The following is a 12401-nucleotide window of genomic DNA, read 5'->3' as shown; positions in this document are numbered from 1 at the left end:
TAACCGGCGCTAGTCATAGTGCAGCTGCAGTGGACTGTGTGCTGCACCTGTTACTACTGGAGGACACACACGAGATAATATTGCACTGAGACCTGTTTTAATTTGCTATATTGAGACTATTTTGTAGGAGTAAGTATAATTTTTAAATGCGCTTTAGCTGTGTCTTGCTTCAGCAGCCCGGGCTCCCAGAGAGTGTTGTCACTATAGTGCTATACAGATGGCTGAAATAGTACAATAGTCACTTCACTGCTGTCTGGCCCGACACCCACAGGACAACTGTTACTACATTTCACTCACTCGGTCTTTTTTTTTTCTTTTCTGCCTCTTCAAAGGAAAAACCCTGACTGGGCCAATTAAGCCTCTGTCAGACAGGAGCTCCTTTCCATTAATCTGAAAGCAGCTGTCAGCTTCACGTCTAAATGGGCTCCCCGGTCGCTTTTTCCGTAAAAGTCGTGACGTCGAGGTTGGATTTAGTGACATTTTGCTTTTCGCATCACATAGCGTTGCAATGTAGTGACTGTTCAATCTCTAATTCTGAATGAAGCCGTGAGAAATCTACTAATTAACTAGAAGAAGTGCTGTGAGATGACATATGTTGTAAATTAGCGCTATATAAATAAAATCGAATTGAAGATGTCTAAAATTTTTGAGTAAGCTAGTGCAGCTATTTCAGAATCCCTGGTAAATCTTTCGTAGCATTTCAGTACTTTTACTTTGATAGTGTAGTGTAAGTGTGTTCCGCTAACCATAGACTTTTACTTTGAAAAGTCCACTTGTGTGAACTTCCTTACCTTAGCCTTCTTTGAAACTTGTTCTTTCATAATTTTGTTATTTTATAAAGACAGCATCATAAACCACTACTATCTGGCGGGAGAGACTCTTATTTTGAAGTTTAACCCAACAGATATGAGCCTCTCCAACTGAAGGAAAATTCTGGATTTTTAAAACGTGAACTGCGACTGCATGAAAACTTTAAGAAATACCCTGCTATAATTATACATCAGGTATAATTTAAACATTTTATTTTTGAAAAGCCCGGTAAACCTTTTGTAACATCTCAGAGCTATTATTTTGATAGTGTCGTGTACCTTGTTGCATCCTGGTAACTTTGTCCAGCTAACTAGGGGATTTTAGTTTGAAAAGCCCACACACTTACGTTTCCTTCTTAGTCATGTTAGAGTTCTGTTTCTGTATTAAACCAGTTACCTGAGAGAGGCTCTTATTTTGAAGTTAAACCCAACACATATGACCCACTCTAGCCAATTGAAAACACCGAATTTATAAAGTGCGACTGCGTAAAAACGGTAGAAGATATCAAAACACAGATTTAGACAAATCACAATCAAAGCCGTGTGACCCATTTAAACTTCGAATGAAGTTTTTATTGTAAAACATTCCAGAGCTACAGGCCTCCAAAGATGGCTGGGTTTTCACTTGTTTGGCCAGCTTCCCATTCATTTCAATGGGGATTTTCAACGCAGTTTTTCATATATTTTGAAAAAACATACAATGAATCACTACCAAAAGCATAGCACAACATTACTGATTGAACTACACGTTTTGATATTTATTTATATGAATTACAGCAATAACAACAAGGCACAGTTAATAATTGTTGCATATTCCAAGTTTAAAAATGGATTTCTTGCACCAATTGGTTGCAGAGTTAAACATTTTACAGATGGAGCAAGTTGTAACTTTAACCAAATGATGCTGTAAGTGACCTTGTAGCTTGTGGTTCTCGGCCCATTTAGGTCTAATCTTTTAAATCCAGCTGCTTTTTCTCCTTATTTTATCCTCTCTACACAGAATGACTCAGGTTTAAGTCCTGACCTGCACATATGATGTACGTTACGCAGTAAATATCCACTTACTACTTGAAGGATGACTCACAAAGTTTTGCTTTCAACTGTATTTTGGCCCTGAAATGTTTAAATGTGATCCAAACATTCTGTGTTCGTGTCTTTTTCTGATCCCGACCAGCTGGTAGTGAAGGAAAAAGACGTATTTTATTAGTGGAGATGAAGCTAAAGTCAACCGTTTTACTTCATCTACTGTTGGGTTGAGTTGTGCTTTTGCACTTTATTCTACTTGTCCTTACTGTTTGTTTGTTTAGTTTGCATTTAATGTGCATGTTATACCTTTACATGCAAGCCACGTTGATGCATCTCTGTGTATTATGAGGTGTTATATAAATACTGTCATTTTCTTGCTTATAAACTCAATTACAATGGCTATAAATGCAGTGGTGATGCTTTTAAATCTCCTGTTTAGCATTAATAAGCACATGAACTATTAAAATGAACAGTATACCACTTTGTAGGTTTAAGCAGATTTAAATGTTTACAGTACAATATTTGCATTTTGCTCTGGTATTACAGCCTGACAACAGTAGCTCATTCATATGTGAGCCCGCTGTACTCGCTCTGACCCGACATTCCATGTTAAACATTTGTATTTTTAGCATTCGGTGTAGTTTCCTCTCCACTTTCTTCCCTCCCAAACCTCAGAGGTGCACAGCGGAAGAAAAACATCCGTCCTAATAGCTGGGAAATACCTCGACGTGACGGTGTTTTTAATTAAGCCGCAGCCACAACTGGACAGCAGTGAACTCAACACCTTTTCCGTTCTGTTCAGTGGTTTTCAAAATACACAGTGGCAGCGTCAGGGCTCCTTAACTTTTACTGTGGCCGAACCCAGACCTGCTTACGTTTGCTCTGGCTTTACCTTTATTTAATTTCTTTTTATGGTACTGTGCAGGTTTTATGCCAAACTCTGGGCACCATTTTGGCAAGTAAATGGATTTTGTTGAGTGAAAATAAGTAAATTCTTCAAGAAACTACCTTTCACTACCATATGTAGAGCATACTTCAAACTGCCATATATGTGTGTGTGTTTGCAAATGCAATGTGTGACCATAAAATATCAATCTCAGGAATAATAAACTAAAAGTAACTAAAATGATTTTGAATGGATTCCTCTTATCTTGTCAATGATAACGATGAATATTAGTTTTTTTCTTTTCTTCTTTTTCCTTCTACGAAATGTAGAAACTTTTCGTTTTGGTTGAAAAGGGTTAGGTAAAATAAGTTTTGACTTCAGCCTAAACCCTTCGGTCACAGGACGATGATGAAGATGATGATCTTGATGATGATTTTGTTGATGATGTTGACGATGATAATTTATGTGGACAACGATGATGCCATCATAAGTACACAATTGTTACAGTGTTTATTTTTTCCTTGCTGACCGAATAAACTACTACTACTACTACTAGATTTACTGTAATTAAATCAGCAAAAATTATGATTATTTTACAGCTATTTTAACTGATTTTCTCCGGTTTTTAAACGCTAAAGTTTTAGTTGTAAATTCATTTCTTTTATTTCTTTTATTATTTACAGTACACACTGCTTTTTGTAAGAAAAAAGAAAAAAAATCACAATATGCAGTGTGTAAACCAGTCATCGTAAAAGTACCTAGCAACGGCAGATGTCAAATACATGTAGTGGAGTAGAAATTCTTTCCTTCTGAAATGTAGCAGAGTGGAAGTATAAGATTGAGTAAAATTGAAATAGAAAGTTCTCCAAGTACAGTACTTGAGTAAACATACCTCCATCCTACTGCTGCTGCTTCCAGACCCCTAAAACCAGCAGAGTATTTCCACCCCAATCCTCAACAGTTGCCAAGGTGTTATTTTCATCAGAAATCGCTCCTAGTTTCCTCCACACGTACGTTTGATGATTGTGGCGCAAGAGCTAAAATTTACATTCAGCCCCGTCTCATCCAGGTGTTGATTTACACACTTCAGATGATGGCTGGTTGAGGTGAGGTTTGCAGGTGACTTTCAGACCCTGTTTGTGCATCAGCGCTGCACAACACCGGAGCTTTACTGCCAGTCCTGTGTCAGCTGAGCCTCCTGCTGCTCCTCTGCAGGAATCCGGGGGTTCGGCTTTGCCTTTCGGCCCAGCAGGTTCGCAGTTTATCTGGAAGTTTCCTCCGCCTTCCAGATCTTGTCCTGACTTCCAACAGCTTGGTGCAATCTCTACAGGGTTCGCTGTAAGAGGCGCTTTGCCATCTTGTTGCTGCCGTCTTTCACCTTGAAGGCATCAGTTAGCTTCATTTGTGGTGCGTCTGTCAGTTGTTGAATCTTAATGCAGGATTTGAGGTGTCTGAGGATTTATCAAGCTCCGATTATCTAGCTGTCGATCTCAAATAATAATTCCTCACCTGCCTTTGGTGCAAAATCAACACATTCATTGCTGTTATTTTTGAATATTTTTTCATTCAAAAACCCTTTGCAAACACAGTTTTTCTACATTTCTACTTTCTGTGCCATACCATTGATATTTCCATCCAGAGGAATTTAGACAATCAGAACTAGCACTTGTGTATGGTTTTTTTTTTCATTTTTCCACTGATTTTCCTTCATTTTTTGCACTTCTTTGCTGTTGTAACAGTGGGAATTTCCCCATTATGTGATCAATAAAAGTTGTTCCTTCTTTGTTATTGCCAAGTTAGTTTAGGCCTAAGTGGAGCTTTGATTGCCCACAGCTTTTACTTTTTTAGGTTTATGTTTTAAAAACGATAGCAAAGAATTAGCATTTGGAGTCTTACTGTTTGCTGCAACAGGTTGCAATTACTTATTTCCACCCCCACCCCACCCCTAATTTTTGTGCTCAATAATCAACTCTGTGTGTGATTTCCCCAAACTTTTTGCACACAACTATGCAGACAGCTGCTTCATTTTTCACCGAGAGCGAAATTCTGCTTTCTGCTGAAATAAGCAGAAAGCAGAATGTCCCTGTTTTGGTAAAGTCCAGATAATATCTAGTAAAATCAGCAAAAAAAAATGTACAAATTTTTTGAAAAATTGCATACAACTGTACAGTCAACTGCTTCATTTTTCTTCCCGATTGAAATTCTGCTTTCTGCTGAAGTGAGTCACGTTGTTAGTTACTTGTAAGGCTGCATTAAAAACGCAGTGGCCCTGGTTAAAGCACTCAGCTGTTCGTGTAGAGGGACATGAAAAGAGGATGCTGTGAGAAGAGGATGGGAATGAAAGAGGAGGCGAGGAGAGGGAATAAAAAAAGAGAAACGGAGAGTAATGACAGAGAGGTGGAGAGGCTGATGGCGGCGATGGAGGGAGAATTAATAAGGAGAGACAGACCGGGATCGAGTTAAAAAGATGGGGAGGGCCGAGGAGAGGTGTAATGATGGAGAGGTGAAGAGAGAGGCTGATGAGCGATGGAGAGAACCAGAGAGAACAAAGAGAGATGTCACATGTCTTTCATGTTAAGAGGGCTGCAGGAAAGGCAGACATGGAAACACAAAGAGCTACTCAAGTATGTTTATTTGTGGGTCCTTTTTAATGCACGTGTGTGTGTGTCTGCTTTCAGGTGTGTGTTTGCTCGAGTGCTTCTTTACATGTGAAAGAGATTCCAAGATTGGGCCTGTTTTATGTGTGCATGAAAACATCTTTTTTTTAAAAATTATTTTAAAGTCTGTCCATGAAAGAAACAGAAAGAAAGAAGAGCTAAATACACAGCGGAGGTGAGCTCGACACGAGGAGTAGAAAATATAGATACGGCACTCGACAAGGACGAGAGAGAACAAATATACAAAGCAAGGGAGCCAAAATGGCTAGCGAGAGAGAGGGAGAGCATAAAGGAAGAAAGATGATTAATAGAAATGACTAAAAGGGGAAAGAAAAGAAAAATGAGACGGTAGAGGACGGAGACAAAAAACGATCCAGCAGATGGAGAAGAACAAAAAGGAAAGGAGGTGAAAAAATGTGAAAGCAAGGATAATTGGCAAGAAAGTCAGAAAAAAGGTGTTGACAGGAGAGAGTGAGAATGCACAGGAGGAGGAAGGTGACAGGACAGAAAGGTGGCGACACACGGCGAAGAATAGCTCACATTCTCCCCCGTGGGAGGTTTTGGTCACAGCGAGGCAACAAACACGACTCTGTAAAGGTCAGGGTCATGGATAGGGGTGGGTATTTGTATTGATGCTGTACTCTTATGGGAACTTTCTGACACAAAAAACAAAACTAAACAAAAGAACAGAATTGCAACTGCTCTATTTACACATAAGCACTATTACAACACATCTCAGATAATTAGGATATTACAATAATATTCCTATCATTATATTCTTGGCTCATATAATAAAATGTTTCAAGCCTGTTTGTTTTTCTTTAGTTGGAAGAAGTTCAAGTGAAATCAGACCTTATAATTTTACAGACTCAGTCCATTTTGTCCAGATCTGAGTGTTTTCACGCTCTAAAGATGATGTCGACTTTTCCACCAAGCCCTTTTCAGTCTTAATTTTAGAAATTATGGACTACAGCTCAACAAAAACATCGAAAATACATACCAAATAATTTGAGTAAATTCGTCTTCTAACATTATCACGTGTATTTCTCGGTCTAGTTCAGTACACAAACCCCCCCTTCCATAACTACTGACAAATGATTTGCTGACTATGGTGTTATTGTGCATGATTGCCCAGCCATTTAAATACAAAAAAAAAGCAAAAGCGCTACTTGTTTCAGTACATTTGATGTATTTGAAGGAAAAAAAGCAAAGAAAATTAAGAGCAGAATTAAGGTTGCTGGCATTGTTTTTTCTTAAACATATCACTATTATATGCTATAGTATAATAATTGAAATATAAAGCAAATGCAGTAATTATTTGCAGGAAAAGAAAGCTCTTTTTTGATTAGTGATTTTATAGACATTAAAATTGCAATGATGGGACTGATACATTACAGGTTTTACTCTCAAAATGCCGTAAAATACATTATATACGGATTAAAAGCTCCATCTTGAACAAATAATGAGTAAATTTGAAAGCATTGTGCTGATTAAACCTTTTTTATTCTTTGCTTTTAAGTAGACAGTTAATTGCAGGACTTTCTGACACTATTTTTACTGAGAGCTATTAATAGCTGTAGTTAAGAAAACAGTTGAGGTAGTTGTTCCACCACTGCCAACATCTACATTTAGTCAGAGAAACAGAGTTTGTATGAATATTTTATGGTGGTGAGACAGAACATGCAGCACAACTTAGTCTTTGAAATACCAAACGGAGCTTATTGATCATCTTACTGAAAAAATTTACTTATTACTGTGGTTTGATAAATATCCCTAGTTTTGTTTTAAAGGAAACCAACAATGATTGTGGTTTATTCTACCAGAGAGACAAACTTTTTACCCATTACCAGTCATTTTAAAGAAGTTTCACGATGATTGTCCACCATTGCTCCTCACAAATGGACTCACACAGCCACTACAGGCTAGCCTAGCCGCGCTAGACAACCCACGGCAACGAATTTAATTCTCTGCCAGGGTGGGTCTAGTTACCCTCCATAAGGCTCGAGGCTGGATGCTCCTAAAACTGGCCGACGAATCACCATGAAGTGTAGAGTCAGAAGGCGGGCGTAACTAAGTGACGACAGAGGCGTGACGATTCTGACAGAAACAACCGGAAACAACTAGCCTAGCCGCGCTAGACAACCCACGGCAACGAATTTAATTCTCTGCCAGGGTCGACAACAAAAACGACAACAGTCGTTGAGCTCCATTAGCACCGACTCTGAATAATCTTTCTGTTAACATGTCTGTAATATACTTGAGCTTCACCCATTGACTGTATAAATAAGGCTTCACCGAACTACCGCATCCTCTGATTTCTGGCGCTCTAGGAGCCTATTCATTGTGCTGATTGGTTGTATACCTACCCAATTGCTGCAGAGTGATTTGAAAGACACCTTTTAGCCCGCCTCCCTCCCTGTCGAGCGTGCCTAGACCCTTGTGTCTTCAGAGCATGGGTCTAGCGCGGCTAGGCTAACTACAGGCATCAATCTGAGCTTTTCTACCAGTTCTGACACCTTTAACTTAAGAATATCCATCAACAAACGGTGTTATCTTTTCCCAAATTAAATATCTGTACACTTTACCATTAAAATCACTGTTTTACGAAAGGTTTCTGAAAGAAGAGTCACTTCATACGGCATATAATATGGATTACAGGTGGACACATAGTTCTTTTGCTCTCCTTCTTGTGTTGTTCTGTTTCTAAACCAAAGCTCAAATGCCAAGAATTCCACACACTCTCCCAGACTAAAATTTAATATATACTTGCAGGGGGGAAAAAAAAACTGACATTGCCACTGAAGCAGCAAAATATGTCAGAGCATGTCACAGCCTGAGGGAAAACCAGTGATACAGCACATGAAACTGGATTGAGCCTCCTCTAAATCTGCCTCCTCTGTTTTGATCTTCTGTATTTTGCATGTAATGTTGCATAGAGCAGGGTGTTGTTGTACTTCTCTTTCTTTTGTTAGGAAACCTCATACAGTGGCACTGTTGCACCTAATTACGTCCGTGACAATAAAAGCGAATTTGAATTTAGATAGATAGGTGCATACTAGGGTAGAGGCACATAGACAAAGATAGCAAGGGAGTAAAATGAGACAAGAAATGGAAAAATAGAGTGAAACGAAGAGCAAGAGAATGCCTGACAGCTAGAAAAAGAAGGAAGGGAATAACAAGAGAGAGGAGAGGGGAGAAGGAAAAAGACGGACTGACAAGCTCTGAAAGATAGAGATTGGAGTGAAAGGGAGGGACTGAATGAGGCGGCGAGTAAATGGAGAGAGGAGAGCGATCGAGTGAAAATGAGCAAGAGAATACAGGGAGAGAGAGAGAGAGCCATGTCTCACTCTCATCAGTCAGAGCGCTGCTCATCCAGCAGCAGAGGATGCCTTTGTCACCGTGACGGATCCTCGCTGTCTGCTCGCCACTCGCCGCCAACACCATCACAAAACATTACTGATGTACACACAGAAGAAAAGGAAGGACACGTGTGCAGAGGTGGTCGCATTGAGCACACAGACACACACATATAGGTGTGTTTGTTTCGTGTCAAATGTACAAAGGGGTACACACATTCAGACATGCTGTGTTGGTGACCTCCTTTACAGCTCATATTAACACGTGATGTGGATACAGTATCAGGATAGGGGTGATTGTTTCCATAATAATCAGTCTGCTGATTTTTTTTAATTAATCATATCTGTCTCTGATGCAACATCAGTGCAGTCAAACCCGCATTATGAATATTTTGTACATCTATAAGACTGTAGAATGTTAAACCATGTACAAGAGTCTGTGCAATATCTACTTTTCTGCATATCTGCATGTGTACAATAGCAACAATTTGTTCAACTTTATTTTTCTTGGATTACCCCCCCCTTTTTTTGCACTGTTTTGCTGCTGTGATTTTGCAGATTTCCCAGTTGTGAGATTGCTGAAGGATAATGTTCAATTATTTGCTCTAGATAATGTGGTAAAACAATGGCAATCTCAAAAAGGCATTGTGCTAGCTTAGCTTAACTTAACTTAGGCTAACTTAACCTGATCTAATTTAATTTAATCTAACTTAAACTAATCTAACCTAACCTTATTTTAACTTTACCTAACTTAACCTAACTTGGCCTCATTTTAACTTTATTTAACTATAATATATATATAAAATAAAAAATCTGTTGTCATCTCTTTGAGGCAACATCAGTGCATTCAAACCCGTGATGATGAATACTTTGTACATTTAGAAGATTCATCATAACGTTAACACATGCTTTGTGCAACATCTACAGCACTTTATACTTTAAAATCCATTTGTTTTCACCGATGTTCCCTATGTTTCTGCACTCTTTGTGTTGCTGCTGTAATATTGCAAATTTCCCCGTTGGGAAATTAGTGAAGAATAATCTTATGTCATCTTGATCATTTGCTCTATAAAATGTAGTAAAACAATCTCAAAACAGCAGCATCTTAACTCGACCGAAACTTAACCTAATTTAACCCGAACTTAACCTTAAGAGAACTTAACCTGAACTTAACTATCTTTTTTAAAATTAATCAGTTGTCATTTCTCTCTCTGGTGCAACCTCAGTGCATTCGTACTTGTACATTTAGAAGACTGTATAATGTCATTACTTTCTACATGTGGAAGATTCTCTGTAATATCCGTATTTTCTGCTTGCAGAGTATTGCTTTTTTTCTACACATTTGGAGGAATCTGTGCAATATCTAGTTTTCTGCATATCTTTATAATATCAAAAACTTTACTTTATGTTTTAAAATACTTTATTATTGTTGCAAATGCTTCTTATGTTATCGCACTATCCACTTTGTTACGCTGGAAATTTCCCTGCTGTGGGATTAATGAAGGATTATCTCGTCTTATTTCATCTTATCTTAACCATTTCATCTATAAGATGCAGTAAAACAATGCAAATCCCGATTTAGTAATACTTTTTTGAATAGTTTGGACAAGTTAGCATGTTTTATTTATCCCAACACTTCATAACCCAAAGATATTCATGACAAAAAAGTGTAAAAATTCATGTTTGAGATGCAGAACCAGTGAAGCTGTGTCATTTTTTTTCTTAAAAATGGCTTTTAGAACGAGTTCTTGAAATGCTTGGTGGCTAATTTTTTTAACTTATGGATTTATCAGTTTGATTGTTTAAGCTTTTATCTGGATAAAGTGTCCTGCATCAGGTGAAGCGATGCTGCGTTGTGATGTAATTATTTTCTTCTGCCCAGAAAAGCGCTTGCGTGTGCGTGGTGAATTTGGCAGATAGCGGTAAAAAGGGGAGCTAAATGACTTGTCAGGTTGTCTGGTGTTATTTTTTTCTTCTGTTAAGAATGTGACGACATTATATAGACTCGATTTTTACACCCGAACTCAGCTGTGGTCACAATATGAGCCTTCAGATGTGGCGATAACCTTCCAGTCACGCTGCGTTTTATGTGCATTTACTCTGCGTTGTCACTAATAACTTCCAGATAGAGATTTCATGTTAATATTAGATGTGAAAGAAGGTTTTTTTGTGCGCAGACACATGAAGCTGAGCGGTCTCATTATTCTGATACCATGCATAGGTGTCTGTAGACCCACAAACACAACAAGAACAACACACAGGAACCGCACCAAGTCCTGCTCATTTGGCTGCCGTGCACAGACGCAAATGGCCCCCCGACACACACAAACACACACATGCTGAGACAGTGATCGCACATGACTCACACTGAGACATAAATACCTCATTACCTATACACAGACTCACACACACACACACACTGTCTTCTTCTCTCCATCTTTCACTCTTTTTATTTCTTTCATTAAAACCACAGTGACAAACGGCAACATATGCGTCTGTGCTGAGCAACAGATGTTCAATGGGAGATATTGTGTAAGACTGAATGTTAATGTGCGCTGTGAATAAAAATGCTAACGAAGCTCCTGTCATTTGTGTTTGTTCTCCACAGTACTACGAAATGTCCTACGGTCTCAACATTGAGATGCATAAGCAGGTAAGAAGCAATACTTTTGGGTTTCTTGGCGTTGTCGGATTGTCGCTGGTTTAGGTGGAGGGCTGTGCGTTTGTGCGTCGATGCAGCATCTATTAAACAGGAGAAAGCGTTATTTTACACACACGGCCATTACATGCAGGTGACTCATTTCGTGTGGGAGGGTTTTGTATTTTCTTGTTCCGGTCCTCTTGTAGCTTTTCTATTTCCATTAAGGGATGTGCATGAATGTAAATAAATAAAGGGAGGCAAATTATTAACAGAATGTGAGGCTGGACAATGCAATGCTGTCTGAAGCGACACCACCTCCACAATAACTTCAAAATGTACTCTAAAGATGAGTCAACACACTAGTAAGTATTCCTCTCAACAGAACTTTTTCTGACTCATTTCTATTAATCTGACCGGAACCGAACATGTCAGCTTTTTATCTGAACGCGCACATTTCCGTAAAACACCAATCTGCAGTGCAACAAATCACATTAATAGATAGACACAAGCAAGGAGCAGCACTTTGAGTTGTATGAAATGATTATTGGAAACCCATTTCAGCACTGTTATTACTCCAAGCACACTTTCCTCTGATTATACCTGCACCAGAATCCACATGAGTGTCTCCAAGGCAGAGAGCTGCATGCATTTGTGCACAACTTCATTAATTATTACAGGAAATGATAAGTTATCACCCGCATGGAGACATGGATCAGTCCAGATCAGAGTCAACAAATCGCACTGTGTGCAGTTACTCATGCACCAGACAGGTGGGCTGTAACAAGTCTGCAATTTAGTTTGTTGCTTCCAGCTGTTTAGGAATCTTTCCTCTGAATTTATTTAATATCTGCAACATCAGACAGCAGCAGGATCCATGTGAGCGTCTTCAAGGTGGAGAGCTGCACAGATTTTCACACAACAGCGCCATTAACTCAGTAATTACTTGAAATGATGAATTATCCCTGACATGGAGACAGGATCAGTCCAGATTAGAATCACATTGCAGGTCACACTGTGTAGTTTTCT

At 38.8% G+C, this 12401-nt stretch overlaps 1 protein-coding gene across 1 annotated transcript in view; it reads left to right on the top strand.

Annotated features, from left to right (window-relative positions):
• Nucleotides 1–12401, top strand: part of tle2b (TLE family member 2, transcriptional corepressor b) — a 122792-nt gene that overhangs the window by 39213 nt on the left and 71178 nt on the right. Inside the window, 1 exon segment of the mRNA XM_051947079.1 lies at nucleotides 11343–11387. Within this exon segment, the coding sequence (XP_051803039.1) occupies nucleotides 11343–11387 (45 nt within the window).

This window comes from Acanthochromis polyacanthus, chromosome 4 (assembly GCF_021347895.1).
Source record: "Acanthochromis polyacanthus isolate Apoly-LR-REF ecotype Palm Island chromosome 4, KAUST_Apoly_ChrSc, whole genome shotgun sequence".
In the NCBI taxonomy this organism is placed as follows: Eukaryota; Metazoa; Chordata; class Actinopteri; family Pomacentridae; genus Acanthochromis; species Acanthochromis polyacanthus.
Note: the sequence above shows the minus strand (reverse complement) of the source record. Positions and strands in the feature narration are given on the sequence as shown.